At 34.3% G+C, this 16597-nt stretch overlaps 2 protein-coding genes across 2 annotated transcripts; both read right to left on the bottom strand.

Moving 5' to 3' along the window:
• Window positions 1–3: 3 nt before the first annotated feature.
• Window positions 4–1381, bottom strand: LOC110023072 (divinyl chlorophyllide a 8-vinyl-reductase, chloroplastic). Its single transcript, XM_020722295.1, has one exon. It carries the CDS (start codon window positions 1374–1376, stop codon window positions 99–101), a length of 1278 nt encoding a protein of 425 aa, XP_020577954.1. The 5' UTR covers window positions 1377–1381; the 3' UTR covers window positions 4–98.
• Window positions 1382–8147: 6766 nt separating this feature from the next.
• Window positions 8148–10121, bottom strand: LOC110031615. The gene is made up of 4 exons (XM_020734952.1): window positions 9976–10121; window positions 9669–9890; window positions 8651–8899; window positions 8148–8354 (listed from the first exon to the last, which is right to left on the bottom strand). The coding sequence occupies exons 1-4, from the start codon at window positions 10051–10053 to the stop codon at window positions 8148–8150; spliced, it is 756 nt and encodes a 251-aa protein (XP_020590611.1). The 5' UTR covers window positions 10054–10121.
• Window positions 10122–16597: the final 6476 nt, after the last annotated feature.

Below are 16597 nucleotides of genomic sequence, written 5' to 3'. Positions count from 1 at the left end.
ATCTACGTCCCATATACGCCGCCCAGAAGCAAAAATTTAAAAATTTGTATGAAAAGTAATTGCATTAGGACACAGGAATCCTCTTGTTACAAGAATTATTAATTTTTTAAAGATGTGTCGATCGACTTTTTACCCTGCAAATTAAAGCTATGCTCCCGCAGTTCTTGGCCTGCCATCCCCTCCCTAATTACTCTTGCAAAGAATTCCTCGAGTGTATCGGTGCCGTAGCTCGGCGTTTGCTCAGCGCTGTACTGGCCTGTCTCCTCGTCTAAAACCAGCATGCTCTCCGCCGCATAATACCTTCCAATCCTCCCAAACTCCGCCGCATCCCCCATGGCCGGAAATATTTTCGCCAAAAACTCCAAAACCGTGATCACAAAATCCATCAAACTTATGGGCAACTTCACAAACTTGGGATCCCGGCCGAGCAGCCGGAAAAGCATCTCTCCCTGTTCCATCGGGGTCAATGCCTTTCCCGGACCGCCTACCGGAAGAACCTTTCCGGCCTTGCTCTCGTCCACCACGCAGTCTGCGATGAATGAAGCGAGATCCTGCTCGCTGATGGGCTTACAAGAACACATTTTGCCGTCTCCAAACATCACGTAAGGCTTCCCATCCTTCACCGTCTCCACCTGTCCGCCCAGGCTCTTGAAGAACGCCGTCGGCCGAACAATGCTGTAGCTAAAAGTGGGATCTTTGGCCTTCTCGTCGACCAGCTCAGCTTCAAACTTGAGCTTGGCGTGCTGGAACTCGAGCAGTGGCTTCTGGACGCAGATGGCGGAGAGGAGAACGAAGTGACCGGCGCCATGCCGGCGGGCGGCGGCAAGGCTGTTATGGCTGGCTTCATAGTCGATTTTCCAGGAATCTTGTATGCCGCCGGAATAGGTTGCGTCAATTGGGAGGGCGAGGGTGTCGAGGGAGCGCTCCAATGCGGCGGGATCGGTGACGTCAGAGAAGCAGATGGTGGCGCCTGTGAGCTGACGGATCGCTTCATCGCGACTGCGCTCGCGAGCGATGGCGATGACGTTGAAGCCACGGCGGCACAGCTCCTTGACGACGAATTTGCCGATGTAGCCAGTGGAACCCGCGACGAGAATGTTTACTTGGTGGGGCGGTTTGCTGCGGAAGGAAGGAGCGGTTGTGGGTTGGGACTTCTGCGGCGGCGAGGCGGCAGCGGCGGCGGCGACCTTTAGGGACGAAGTTTTGGATTTGGGTGAGACGTAGAGGAGAATGGGAGTGTAAAAGTGGTGGGGGATGAAATTGGCGTGGGAGTGAAAATGGGAGTTGGAAGGGGAGGAGAAGCGGAGGGACATCTGAATGGATCTGTGAGATGAGAGGAGAGGCCAGGGTTGGAAGAAAACTGAAGAGGATAACATGACGATTGAACGCATTGGATGAATTAAGAAAATTTGGGTTTTATTTATAATACATAAAATTAGAATATAATCTATTTTATTAAATTAGTCTATTTCAGGGAGCAAAATCCTTAGAAAAATATTGATTTGTTTGAACTACTTTTTCCAGATGCTTAAATATATATTAGAAATTATGGAACAAAAACCTTAAAATTATTATATGACTGATATGATTTATCATGCTCTCATAAAACAAAAAAAAAGAAACTCTTTTTTAAACTCCACAACATTTTTTTACAACAATAACAACAAAACCTTAATCCCACTGTGGGGTCGGCCACATGAATACTTTTTCCATTGTTTCTAACAAGTCAAAAAAATAAAAATAATGAATAATAATGAACACAACTTAGCAACAATCATTGAGCTATATCAACTGTGCATCCTCTCTTAACGAACACTGTAGACAAGCAAGTCAAGCAAGTGCTTATTTAGGGTTTGGTTGGGGTAGTTGCAGCTTTTTGAAAAGCTGTAACACAATCATTGTGTTAGGAAACTACTGCGCAAAATCTGCTGAGAGAAAACTGTATCTGTTTGTTTTGTGCAGTTATTCAACAACTGTTTATGATGAGAAGATTTTTTCACTCATGTGTTGTTGTGTTGTTTATAACAAAACCAGTTCAGATTGAATAATGCATCCACGAAAACAAAAATTAAATTCAAAATCCCAAAAAAACTCACAAGTTTGAATTTTACAACTAAAACCTGACATATCACTAAAAATTGAGTAACACAACAAACAAAATTAAAAATAAAACTATTAAAACAACAATTACCATTTTCATGATATTAAATTTAAAATGCAAACGATCAATTTTGCGAGAGAATTTCTTCTTCAAAGAAACTCTTCATGCCTGATCATTATCTTAGGTTGAATCGTCTAGGCTATTTGCCCATTTGAGAAGTCACAGTCCTCCACTGATTTATTCCTTGGACGCTTGTAACATTTTTACCAATAACTATGGTCCTATCGTGAAATATGCAAAAAACACTGCAAACCACAGTATTATTTTTTTCTACCATGTTCAAGTTAAGCCCAGTTTTTCTTTTACAAGTTCCACGTCCTATGTTCATGACATCACTCTCTGGTTATGAAGCATTGTTCTATGGCAGGAATTTAATCCAACTTAACTTAAGAAAAGAGGCAATGCACAAACAAGAAAAAGTAAAGGAAGCCACATGTACCAGTGGCAAGCATGATGGACTAAGCAATGAAGAGTGAATAACGAAGGTACAAAAAAGCAGAGATAGGGCATTTCTACATGTTTTTCCCAACTTTTTTTTTTTAAAAAATTCTCCAAATTTCTCCATCACATAAAAACCCAAAGAACTCCAAATCTCTTAATCACAACAAAACCACAGATACCATGAAGCAACATAAGAAATCGAAGGCAATCAAAAAAAATTCGAAGACAATGGCAACAATAATCCATGGTCATCACCAAGATCATTTCAAGATATTTCTCCAAATATCGCAAAAAAAATTTCTTCATCATAGAAAAATCCACAGAAATCCAATTTCTCCATCAACAAAAAAAAACCACAAAGAGCACTAACCACATAAAAAATATAAAGCATCGCAAAAAACCACAATATTTAAGGCATGCACATCAAAAAAACTAAGGCCATCGCAAAAAACCACAGAGCTTGGTGAGCCAGAGGAACCACAAATCAGACATAGCGTATACTGTAAAAAGTATAAGGTTAAAGGTACCGTATGATGAAGGAAAGAAAAGGAAGAGAAAGTATGAAGCAGCTCTCGTCGCAGCTGCCAGAGGAAGGAAACATAATCAACCAAATGATCTAGGGCTCGACAAAGGTAGTTTTTACCCATATCGAAGGCTTGCCATATCTTTTGAGATCGCAGGTGAAATATTTTATTTTGCTCCCCGACCACAGTGTCTCGCGAGACTGACCAGCAAGTCTTTGATATAGCTGGAAGGTTGGCGCTCTCCAATGCCCCCTAGTAGGGGTTGATGTCAGGAGGCTACTGAAATGAGGATATTAATTTGTAACCTAACACTTTCTGCATGTATATTGAAAGTCTGTCACATCTTTTGAGATCGTGGGTTGAATGCTCTTTTTTGGTTCTCGGCCACAGTGTCTCACGAGACTGACAAGTGATTCTTTTGAGATGACTGGGAAGGCTGGCATTCTTCTGTGGCGCCTAACAGGTGTCAAGAGGCTGCTGAAATCTTTGGTGATTTGGACTTGTAAATAATTAAAATTATAAAATAGCATAAAATTTGACTCATTTGAATTTTGAAGCGATTGGAAAATTCAGGCTTTTAAAATTTAAGCTCTTAGGGTTTGAAATATCAGGGACCTGTGCTTTTCAATATTTAGGCTCTTAGGTTTTTTAAAATTTTAAAGTTCTAGGTTATTAAAATAACCTTTCAATGCTTAAAAATATTAAAATATGGATTTTAAACTTTAAAGTTCATTAATTTGAAAACATTTAGAATTGAGCTCTTTAGACTTAGGCTCCTAGTATTTGAAAATCAAGTTAAAATTGTGTTTTTGAATTTAGGCTTTTAGGGGAGAAAAATAATTCAAATATGCGGCTTTCCTAAAATTTAAAACTAATCGTCACCGCCACCGGATTCGTAACTTGTTTGCTAGCGAACAAAAGACAGTTTTCAAAAGATATATATGTATATATATAATTGTATGTAATTCCAAGTCATAAAAATGTTATTTAAAGCAATCTTTAATTTTAAATCATATAAATTGTCTTAAGATACCGAGAGCTCCAACTGAAATGCTCAAACATAAGAAATTACAAGTCTGCATGTGCTCCAACCAAACATATTGAATGCTCAAATATTAGGTTCAAGAATCTTGTGAGGGCTAAACGGGCCGCCTTGTCTATATGATATGGTTGTAAGTTTCATCCAACTAGTCTGATCCTACTCCTCGTAAGGACTAAAATTAACGAGTCTATTAAACCCTAATAAATGTCCAAATCCTAAAATAAGAATTAACAAGTCCAAATCACCTAGGATCAGATCCTCCTATCTATAAGAATAGGAGTCGACATGACTTATACCCTAAAATTCTAAACAGATAAAATTAAATATTCGACTTTAAAGATAAATATTTTAAATGCTAATTCCTCGATGATAGTCGTATTGATTTAAGATTTCAACTGGATGGATCAAAATTTTAAATTGTGAATTTCAAAATAATCAACTGAAATTCAAGCTAAAAACAAATTTCATCCATCCTTTACCAGAGTTTGTTGAAGGTGACAAACTTCTGATTGATTTCAACTCCCAAAAAGCGAATGTCAAATCAAATGCATTAATATATTCACAACCAAAGTAATTGCATGCCAGTACATGACCCGAGTCCTTTGTCAGCGTGATTTGACCCAAATGCTTCATAAAGTAGCAGTTAAGACCATAGTCATTTGATCGGGAGGTTGCCACAAAATGACACCATTATATTACGGTCACGACAACAATCTGTATGTTCCCCAACACTTTTTTATCCTTTGAGTTGTGAATCATACGAGTACAATTGATCGACACAAAACCTTATGTTAGCTAAGACCGCTTAAATTTATCCCCTTAGACAAATATCCAACTCAGATCTTCAAGAATGTCTTGGATGACACAACTCATAGTTGTTGATAAGAATTCTTTTGTCGGGTTGAGTCAACTAGTTCCTCTGACTAAGTAGATTAAGGACCACGATGACCCAAGATGACGGAACCATGGGATATTGTTTGGGGTTCGTCTTCATTCCCCCATCATCCGCTTTAAGCTAAGTGATGAATTCTAAAACTTAAATCCTAAGTTTGTTGCTATTATATGTTCAATTTTCAATTTTTGATGCTTAGACTTAATCAAAAGTGCTTTCTCGTTATTGAGAGGGATAATTAATCATAGCGACTTGCGCCTATGGAAAACCTCAAATCCCAGATAAAAAAATCCTCACAGAATGAGGATGAAATCTATGAGTAGTGTCTTATCTACAATCTAATACGCCTTCTGAAAATTTGACTCTTCAAAGCTCTCTAAACAAATAAAAATAAAACCAAATGCAAAGAGAGTTCACGGAGAAGAGTCAGAATTTTTGGAGCCCACACAGAGCAGCTCCCAACATGCCCAATTCCAATCCTTCCACTCTCGTTTAAAATAAAACACATAGTTAAACCCCCAACTCATCTAATGACAATTATTCAATAGGAGATCCCAATTTATCGGGATTTTTACGTCCAAGGAGTTCTACGGTTTTCTTGATGATAGCAACATGCCTAGATAAATTCATCTCCAACGATACCGGATAGACAATTCCCAACCCTCTCTACACAACTAGGATCTCCTCGAAAACTTGGCCACAGAGCCTTATTCAACCATTATAATAGCAGTTCTCCCATATTTTCTTAATCTCAAAACTTGATTCAGACATATTTAAACCATTAAACAACAATTAAATTCCACAAATCAATCCCAAGCCATTCAACAAAAGAATGAATTTAATCATATATCCATGAAAAACTAATTCATGGCCCATTAACTCCCCAAACTAAAGCCTTAGCTAACAACATCATGGCTTCCAGCACTCAAGAAACATGCCGTCTACATGACAATAGTTTACGTTCCATCTACCAAGCTTTCAAAACAGCAATTCATACCTAACTCATCCCAATTAACCTTGATGGTTTATTCATTCCTATGCAATGAAGAAATTAATCTAGCCCATGAAAGTTCCAATGAAATCTCCATACCTCATCCTCAAGCTTATCCTACTACATCTCGTACATGTGTTGTTCTCTCATCCCAAAGCCTTTTTCTCTATGCATCAACCGTTTATATAAACCACTGGAAGTTACCCACCTGATGTCTGAGAACCCTAGTTAATTCAATGTAAGGATAAGTTTATGAATTTTAACTGCATGGTAGAAGTCAATGCAAAAACCAAAATTCTTTGCTTTGACAGTTGCTGTGAACATAATAACACTATTCACAATTCTCAGAATGATCATAGTATGCATCACCAATACGCCTGCCCTTGTACTCCCAAGCAAAATAGTGTCGGCAAAAGAAAGCAACATTGCATTGTCAAAACAACCTGATCCCTCTGCCTGTTGCATTTATCATGGCCACTCATCACCTAATATAAATTATACAAATGCTATAATCCAAACATCCACAAGATCATTATGTTTCTCCATGTGGTCCTCTATGAACGCTCAAACTCGTACATGCCCACTTCCAATCCCACATCATCTTTAACCTCATCATCCATTCAATCTCCCTTAACACTAATTCTTATCTCTATCACGACTGCACAAAACTTCCAGTTCTCTGCAGCTACCATGTCTACCCACTCAACAAACACCGATTTCATCCCTATTACAATCCACTCCCTCATCAGCCTCCTCGTCAGAACAACTCTCTCTCCCTGTGCCCTCATATAACAGCCATCTCTAGCTGCTCCAACTCACGTCCAATGCTCATCAATGGGCTCTCCCAAACACACTCAAAGTCTGAAACTCTCACAACAATTCACTCCATAAAATGATTCTACACACCATACCCAAGCCATCAGATTTTCATTAGCGACAAGCTATGCCCAATGAGTTTTATACTCAGCAAAAGCAAGGTACATGGCTTTTAGATCCATATCCACCAAACCAAATTATTCTTGGCTCAGAGTGGATATTTTGTACAGAACCCAACTTCGATGGAACCATTGTCCATTACAAAGCATCTTATTGTTTAACGTTTCAAGCAAAGTAGCCGATCGACTACAACGAACATGATTTTCGGTCATTAAAATGCCTATAATCTAATAAAAATCCAATGATTTTTAAATCCGTCCTAATACAATTTGTATCAAGACATCCTGATGCTATTTTTTCATTCAATTAAAAAGCCCAAAAACTAGAAAAACTTAAGCAACAATTAACAATTGTCGAAATAATGCTTCACAGTCTTTCAGATTTATGACAAATACTAAAGCAACAGTCAATTGACAGTTCCCCAAAATCAAATCCTGAAAAATGATTTCAAATCTCCCAATTCTTCACTTGTGACCACTCCTTCATTGCACCTAAGGAGTGAGAGAGTGGCAATAACACCACCTCCATCTGCTAAAACTGCAGCGGGTCAACAGACAACCATTCCTTCCAAGCAGTTGAGTTGGCACCATGAGCTCACCTAATCAGTCCATCTACATGGTTAATCAAGCATGTTGATCATCTCTTGCCAATTTGGTGATAACAGGAAAGTGTAACCATTGTCGCCGTTTAGAGGAGAAACGTCAAAAACACTTATCATTTTGGACTTGAATCCAGTAATTTCTATTAATATCCTATTCGACATAATAATCCAACTTTCAATGATAAGACATTATGGGCCTAGAAGAAATCAAGTTATCCAAACACTCCTTCACATTAAAATCTCACGTCAACAATTCGTTATAAGAAAATGCAAAAATTAAACCATAAAATGCTATAACAGGTGCACAACTTTACAATAATAAAAAACACACTTACTATAAACAGCTGGACATCTTTATGAAGTTTACCACAATCTTACTCTGTAATCAACATAGAAAAAGCATCACCACATCTAAATAAAGCAAAAGTTAATAATCAGACTATTTAGCAGTGCTCTTAAGAAACTAATGTAATAAATGTACAAGATTATTTTGCATCTCAAAGAAGTTCAATTTAGTTTTCTCCACCTGAAACTGAATTTGAAACTGCAGTTTCAGGATTTACTCCTGTAATATAAACACGAGGTTCAGCACACCAATAACCTCATCATCTTTGCCCATCGCAAGCTCCCCAAGAGAGATTTTCCTAGAGTGGTGCTCATCCTGAAGGCGGAAACCATAGAACCATCTCCCAAGCTTGAACCACCTTACACAAATTTGTCGTTCTGAAACTTCACTACTGCAGAGGGCCTCCATCACCTCACTGGGCTGCAATGTTAGAAAAGACTCCCTTGAAAACTGTGCTAAATATGTTTCACGGTAGCATCAGCATAATGTTCTTTTCAAAATTAGAAAAAGAAGAGTATGAGTCTCCCAAGGCACCAATAAAACTTCTATTTGCGGATTAGGCATACTTCTGGTAGATGCAGCAATAATAACATTCCATAAATTGTTCATCGCTTGAATCCTTTATTGAAAGCATGCAAAACAGAAATGAATGCAAGGAACTAGAGAAAATATTAAGGGTCCGAAACAATAGGAAAGAACTTGCGGTCGTAACTTACTGCAATTTCAAGCTGAACAAAGCAATAAAGTAATCCAACCAAATTAAGAAGAACACTGCATCTTTTTGCAAACAAAAAAACTTGAACATCCTTGAAACCAAGCCTGTACAAGCGTAAATCATTGACTGCTTTTAAATAATAACCAGCTTCAAGCGATTCATTTTCAGAACATAGTTCCACAAATTCTTTGACAGCAGAAACCGCACGAGCTAAACTTTGGTGTCGATAAATGTAAACTTCTCTCCACCCCTGCAGCAAATGGCAGATTTAGAGGAAAAAGAAGCAAGCTGAACCACATGTACAAGATGCAATTTCTCAGTTGTGATAAATGCTTCGTGTCGAGTAACTAAAACTTCAAGGTAAATGTCTTGAACAGCGCAAAATGCAGTTAGACTGGTCATCACCAACATCATATATTTATTTTTATGAAATAGGAACCTTTTTATTTTGCATGCATTGCAGTTTGAAATTTTGTCGGATAAAATTTTGTTATAGCCAGTGGAACCTGTACTGCTGGCGGTATCTCAACATTGAATGCATCCCACATGAATCATAAAAAGGGATGAAGTAAAGCAAAGTCCTCCGAGTAATAGAATCCTATAAGGCAACTTGCTAGTAAAATTCAGCTATCATAACAGCATTGAGAAGAAAAGCTTCGTTTCTGAGAATTTGCGCATTCCTTCAGAATAAAGCAGTCTGTAGGAAAAGAGATATTTTTATGAGTCTAGCTCAAGAGAATATCTTGAGCTACATACTAATTAAATATGTACTTTGTTTACTATCGATTAGAATTGACATTGCAGATTGTTTAGCTATGAGATTACCAATTTTAAATAAAATACTAAACAAATGCTACCTATCGATAGTATTTAGCTCAAGGACTTTCTTGAGCCATGCTCACAGAACAAATTAGGGTTTCGGAAACCATCTTACGAATTCACTGAAAAACGACGGATCTCCGTAAAATAGCATAACAATACAAGAAAAGTTTCAAAGAGATGCTAGTAAAATAATTAACCTGTAGGGGAGGAAAAGAGGTTCGAGACGCAGCAGAAACTTCTTGCCCAACAACTTCGTCAAGCCTTGACGAAACCTTCAATAACTGCGGAGATCCAGTCGAGGTTGAATCTAAATCGGTTATAGGCCATCTCTTCTTGGCGAGCTCCATCCAAAGGTAGTCAGAGTCGCAGAGACCAAGCCAGAATCGCGAGCAACTCCCCAAAGAGCACACATCCGCCGCCTTCTCTTCCCCGCCCAAATTAAAATTCAGATATTGAAAGCTTCAAAAGCGCAAAAGACATGCAGAGAAGGAAAAGAAGACCAACCTCCAGAAAAGAGGCGATCTTGATGGCGATGTCGACCGGGATCGAGCTCCAACTTGGTTCGTGCCGCAGGGTCGCCATGGATCGCTTGCGATCTCCTTTCTCCGTCGCTGCCGCTCGTAGTAAGAAGCGGGGAATGTAACAGTGACGTGTTCAATTCATACGAATATTTATCAAAAATTGCCTGAAGCTGGATTAGTTTTAAACAATTTAAAAATCATAAAATTAAATTGTGCGAGTAAGCTATAAACAAACTTAATTTAGGTGAACTCGTCGTACAATATAAAGTTTAAGTGGCAAGGCACGTGATATTAGTATGAGTAAAAAATGTATGGGCTGTTTGCATACATAGCACCCAAGCATTATTATTTACATATCAAATTCTCATTTTCATTTATTTTTCAAATTCTCACTCAAATATTAAAGTTTTTGATAAAATCTCAGCTAATATTTTTCTTTTTTAACAAGTTCTAAATAATTTGATCTTGACACTCGTAAGCACATTGCTTCATTAGTTCAAAAATTTTGCATAATTGGTAGATTTTATAAACACACTTTCTAATTAGGATTTTATTATTTGTCCTAATTTTATACTTCATAATTAATTTTAATATAAACTCATTATTTAATAATTTAAATATAAAATATCTTGTTCCATGACTTGGTGAATTATTAAATAATGAGTTTGATTACGAAATATATAAATGAGTGTATATAAAAACTTTTTACAAAATGCGTGTATATGAAGTATATAAATCAGTGTATATAAAAACTAATTCATCTCAATAAATAAAAATAGTTCAATATTCTTGAATTATAGGTGTTTTTACAAAAACAACCGCCTAAAGCATTGCATTTAACTTTTTACCTATTGTTGTTTGTTCGCCTCCTCGTTTTTCGTTTGAGCTGTAATCATCCATCGATCGCTTGCATATTGTCCATTAATTCTATCCTCTCGTACTCAATTCCTCCTGCGCTATAGTCCCAATTAGAAAATAGTTGCGTGAAGCTGCCAACAAGCCAAAAAAATCATAATAATAATAAATAAATAAATAAATTTTATATATCAATCACCTAAAATTCTAAATATAGCTATCATCCAAATATAAAATTTCACATTTCAACTACCTAAATCATCCAACATAAATCTCGAGGCATGGCGCGCATCTCAAGGCGAGTTTTTGAGCAATAACTATACAAACTTTGATTAAAAGTCATACAAAACTCCGATTTCAGCAAATTTATAGTCAAATTGGACAACTCGATGAGATAAACCAAACGCTACCAAAATTGATCCAATCTATGTCAAATCAAGCCTGGATTAAGCCATTAAATCATTTTTAGAAGCATTTTTTGTTATAGTTGAGAGGTTAATGAAGTTATAATTTTACAAACATATATTTGAATCAAACAATTCGACGAGACGAATAAATGAGCCCAAGAACACCTAATTCTGACATCATTAAGACACTATTAATGTCCATTGGATGTTGTCAAATCAAGAGGATCTCTTCCAATAGTCCAATCATAGTGGTCTTAATTTCTTATTTATTTGTAATTTGGACTCTATAAATAGAGTTCTACTCCCCACATTAGAGAGGAACCTAGAGCTTGAAGTTTGAAGAAAACTGAAGCTTGAATAAAGAGTTGAATTCCAGCATTACTTTTTCACCGACGATCACTTGAGCGCCTCCTACTCCTGCAACCACCGACAAGTGCCACTCGTCGGCCGCTGTCGATCACCATCGGTTGTCACCCACTCCTGGTACAAAGCACGGCAGGCAACAATCTATGAAGCGATGCATAATCCTAAATGTACCCGAAGACGATTCAATAAACCCTTGATTATTGCTCCTCCTTGTGATTGCTCTCTACCATGGGGCCAAAAGTCCTTCCGCACACCAACGTGATAACTTGAGAGGTGGTATAACCCTTTCCCACATAAGGGACAACAGACCGTACATGTAATGGATAGTTTATAGTGAATTTATTCAACTTAGTCATGCCCTATAATTTTTTTTTCTTTTTGGATTTTTCACATAAGAAGTTCTTGTTGTTTCTGCAAATCATATTTATTGCCTGAGTGTGTGTTGTCTTCTCGTTCAATGATAAGATTGATTAAGCACTCTGTCACTACAAATTCTTGCCCACATCACCACCCAAAACTTTAAATATAACAAATTGATCGCTTCTTTTTCAAAAGGAAATAAAGTTTTGGGTGGTAAAAATATAAATTTTAATTTTTTATGGCCAAAATGTTATTTTTAAAGTTTTGGATGACTGGTATGTAAAAGTTCCCACAAAATAATTTATTATATATTGTTGATTGGGTTGGACAAGTCTGACTCGGGAGTCGTAAAATAGATCCATGTAAAGGCTCCATCAAACCAGCCATTATACATATAGAAGAAGCAGCCCAACCAAAAGGGAGCAAGGCACGTCACAAAAACTCAATCAACAACAAAACATATCTAGGTAAGGCTCCATCGAACCAGCCAATATGTAGATAAAAGAAGCAGTAACAAAAAGGCAACAAAAGCAAAGTATGAAACTAAAAACCCAATCAGCCTCAAAACAAATATAAGTAGAGGCTCCATGAAATCAGCCAATAAACACATAAAAAAAAAGCAATCCAACTAAAAAGGCAACAAAGCAAAGTAACAAAAGTTAAAAAACAACAAATTAACCTCATCATAATTTTCAAAAAGAGCTCCTTCAAACCAATCTTAATACAAATTAAAGAAAAATAAAGAAAGAGAATGCTAATAATGAAATAGATTCAAACCACAACAATCCTTAAAATAGAAGCAACAAAGAAAAATAAACAACTACAGGTTAAAAAAAGCATTAATAAAGGTGGGAATTTCATGTTTGAACTTTCATTTTCTACTTTTTCGGCCTGATTTTTCAATGAGCACTTTTAATAATAATCTCATGAGAAGCACTGTAATTATTAAAAAAATTATTATTTATTTCAAACCAAATTTCACAAGCAATACTTTGAATAGCTAACATGTAAAATATATTTTGAATTTTAAAACCAATGCTCTCGGCATGATAGAAAACTTGGAAAAAGTTAATGACAATAATAAAAATAACCCAATAGAAATACAATTCTTCAATAAGTTATGTGAGGAAAACATTCAAAAAATAAGTGCTTATGAGTTTCTAAATTATTAAGTGATGCAGAACAATATATGGTTATTTTTATCATGTTTTGTATCATGAAGAATTAAGAGGCGCAATAAGAATTGGTCAAAAATGAAAAAGAAGTTATGAGAATCAATTGAAAGTTGATACACATTCAAACTCTTATGTAAATGAAGTTGAATGTCTACTTACAAGAGCTGAAGTCAAAGAAACTGCTCAATTAAGAGCCCATTTATGGCCAATCTAAAAAAAATATCAAGAAGAAATATTTAAATTTGTATTACATTAATTATAATTTAATTTTAGTTTCTAGAAAGTTGATTTTTCAAATTTGGAGGCACTTATAACTTATCATAAAACATAATAAATTAGGAAGGTGATTAGCACCTTCTTCAATTAATGACCACCACAATTCCCTTCTAAATATTTAACCTTCCACCAACACATTCACATCACATCTTTAGACTTAAGAAAAAAAACATCAAAAATAAATTTTAATACTTTATCTAATCAATAGGCTGCCCACCTCCTTAATTAAGGCAAAGAAAGAAATTAAGACTAACATTGATACCACTATAATTAAGAATATCACCAATTCTAAGACCAAAATTAAAATTCTTCTAAGAAAATAAAATCAAATTAATAAAATAGTCTTTATATCAAACTAATCTATTCCAAACTCTAATGGGTAAATTTAATAAATAAATTAATAAACATTTTTATAAATATAAAAATCATTCTCTTTCCAAGGGCAACCAATACTTTTAATTAATAGTAAGGGTGTCATAAATATGAAGTAAACAATCATTTGTAATATTCAAATCTTGAGGAAATAACTAGTGGTCATTAACAAATACATCTTTAATTTTGATAATTTTAGGTAAAAAAAATCACTCAAAAGCCACATTACTATAAAGTTCAAATAAACATGATCATTTACTTCAAGGATCAAGGAAAAAAATATGATTACTATTAATATTAACTTAAAAAGTAAGACATCTTCTAACCTTATTAGAACCTTTAATAGGATCTTTACAAAAAAATAGAAAATTTAGAAACAAAATTAATCCAAGTAGTGTCATAATTATGCATGCTCCATTTGGCTTCGATAAAGTTAACGTCGAAATGCCTTCAAATAATTTTAGCTTTACAAATCAAATTGTTATTATCAAGAGAAGGAATACTAAAATATTCAAGAGCTTTAGAAAGAGAAGTACTTTTCCAAGAAATAATAGCCATTTTATTCTCATTATTATTACAAAAAAGAAAATTAACCATAAATGAAGTAGTTTCCTTTCTAATACATTTAGGAAGAGAAGTGAAACAAAACCGATAATAAATATAACTTCTAATATTGTAATTAGTTAATTGAAAATGGCCATTCATAAATAGAACTTTTTGCTTTGAGCTAGTCAACCATTTTTGAAGCTTATCAACAATAATATGCCAATTAATCATATAAAGCTTAGAACAATTTATAATAATATCAATGTGTTTCTAAGGTAGATGTTTGATATTTATACCATTAATGATACATAAAATATGCTTCAAAATATCAACAATAATTTTTGAATAACAAATCACAGACATAGAAAAATTAGCAGCAAAATTTGAAGCATGACTAAACATGTTCAAAATATTGGTAAGATAAAACATAATAGGAGAAGCAACATCTCACAAAAATGATATATTATAAGTATATATAAGATGATTACTTTTATTGAAATCATTTGCATGATATAATTATCCTGAATATATAATATTGAGGGAGAGCATCAATAACTACAACAAAAAGTTAAGGTGACAAAGGACAGCCTTGGCTCAAACTAGAAGAAGAAGAAAAATAACAATTCATTTCACCATCAATAATGACAGAGAAATAGACATTAGCCGTAAAAGCTTTACTCTATTTAATAAAACCAGTAGGAAAACCTGATCTAAACATTTTATCATAAAGATAATTTAAATTAAATTTATGAAAAGCTTTAAGAAAACTAATTTTATAATAAAATTTCTTTACATAATTAATAGTGTTAAACCTATAAAAAACTCATTTGCCAAATTGATATTATGAATAATATCTCTTCCATTGAAAGTAGGTTGAATATGATTAATTATATTGCACATAATAGCCTTAATTATGTCAGCTAATAACTTAACAATAACCTTATATAAGGTATTACATATAGAGATATGACAAAAATCATTTAAAGATTGAACAAATTTTGATTTTGGAATTAAAGTGATAGTAGTATGTGTAACTCTATTGGAATTACCATTATTAAAATTTATTTTATATCAAGAACATAATCATTCCCAACTATATCTAAGAGTCCTTACAAAACTTATAAGTGAAAGCATCATGACTTGGAAATTTACAATTCCTAATAGAATAAAAAATATTTTTAATTTCATCATTGGAGAAATCTTTTAATAAAGTTTCACAATCCAAAGAATAAATATAATTGATAACATGAAATTTATCAAAAATAAAAGAAGGAATATCAACATAATTATTGAGCAAAATTTTTTAAAAAAGAAACAACTTCATTAGTACTGTTTTGTTGATGTTGCAAGTAAACATCATTGAATAAAATTTCTTTAATAAAAGTAGAATTATTACTAATTTAAATTTTTTAGTAAAAAAGTTTACAACTTCTTCTTTAAAAATTCAATCACACTTAATCATTTGTTTTAACCATTTATAATTACAAGAAAGGGCATTATGGAGATTGTCTTGATTGATAGAGGCTTGATAAAGCAAATCAATGCAAAGATGAATAATATTCAAATTATTCAAAATAATTCCATGTTGATCCTTTAATTCATTAATATGGTTAGAAATGTAATTAAAAATGTTCCAACTATAATGCTTAAGAGATTCATAGACATTCTTCAGTTTATTGCAAAGAGAAAATAAATGATCACCTTTAACATGAATATTCTAACCTTCATGAATAATATCATAAAAATCAATACAATTACTCTAACAATTTTCATATAAAAATTTATGCTTTAAAAAATAAGAAGCTCGTGAAGATATAAAAAGTAAAGAATGATCAGAAGTGGAATTATCAAAAACTTTAAGAAAAGAATGATAAAATAAATCCACCTAAGAAGCATTACAAAAAGCCCTAAAAATAAGGCTTCTTATATGATTCTCTATTTGATTATTATACGCACTAAATTTATGACCTTTATTTTGTAGTTCAAAAATATTAGAATTGAGAAGACAATTATTAAATTCAGTTAGTTATGATGGAATATGAGGAATGCCATCTACTTTTTCACCAACAGTAAGAATATAATTAAAATCACCCAACAAATGATCATTAATATTACCGGGAAGATCAACAATAGGACTCCAAAGATCTTTTCTAACAATAGCGCTATTGTCAGCATATATGAAAGTAATAGAAAATTTAAAAGTTGAAGAGAAAGTAAAATGTCTGTCGGCACTATTTTTGGTGTGGGG

The sequence above is a fragment of the Phalaenopsis equestris genome, unplaced genomic scaffold (assembly GCF_001263595.1).
Source record: "Phalaenopsis equestris unplaced genomic scaffold, ASM126359v1 Scaffold000002, whole genome shotgun sequence".
Taxonomy (NCBI): domain Eukaryota; kingdom Viridiplantae; phylum Streptophyta; class Magnoliopsida; order Asparagales; family Orchidaceae; genus Phalaenopsis; species Phalaenopsis equestris.
Note: the sequence above shows the minus strand (reverse complement) of the source record. Positions and strands in the feature narration are given on the sequence as shown.

Bases quoted from the DNA above. Each gene is read 5' to 3' on its own strand.
- LOC110031615 (XM_020734952.1), bottom strand. From the start codon at position 10,053: ATGGCGACCCTGCGGCACGAACCAAGTTGGAGCTCGATCCCGGTCGAC. The intron at 9,891-9,975 runs GTTGGTCTTCTT...GGGGAAGAGAAG, and splicing joins AGATCGCCTCTTTTCTGGAG to GCGGCGGATGTGTGCTCTTT. The intron at 8,355-8,650 runs GTAAGTTACGAC...CTAACATTGCAG, and splicing joins TTGTTCAGCTTGAAATTGCA to CCCAGTGAGGTGATGGAGGC.
- LOC110023072 (XM_020722295.1), bottom strand. From the start codon at position 1,376: ATGTTATCCTCTTCAGTTTTCTTCCAACCCTGGCCTCTCCTCTCATCT.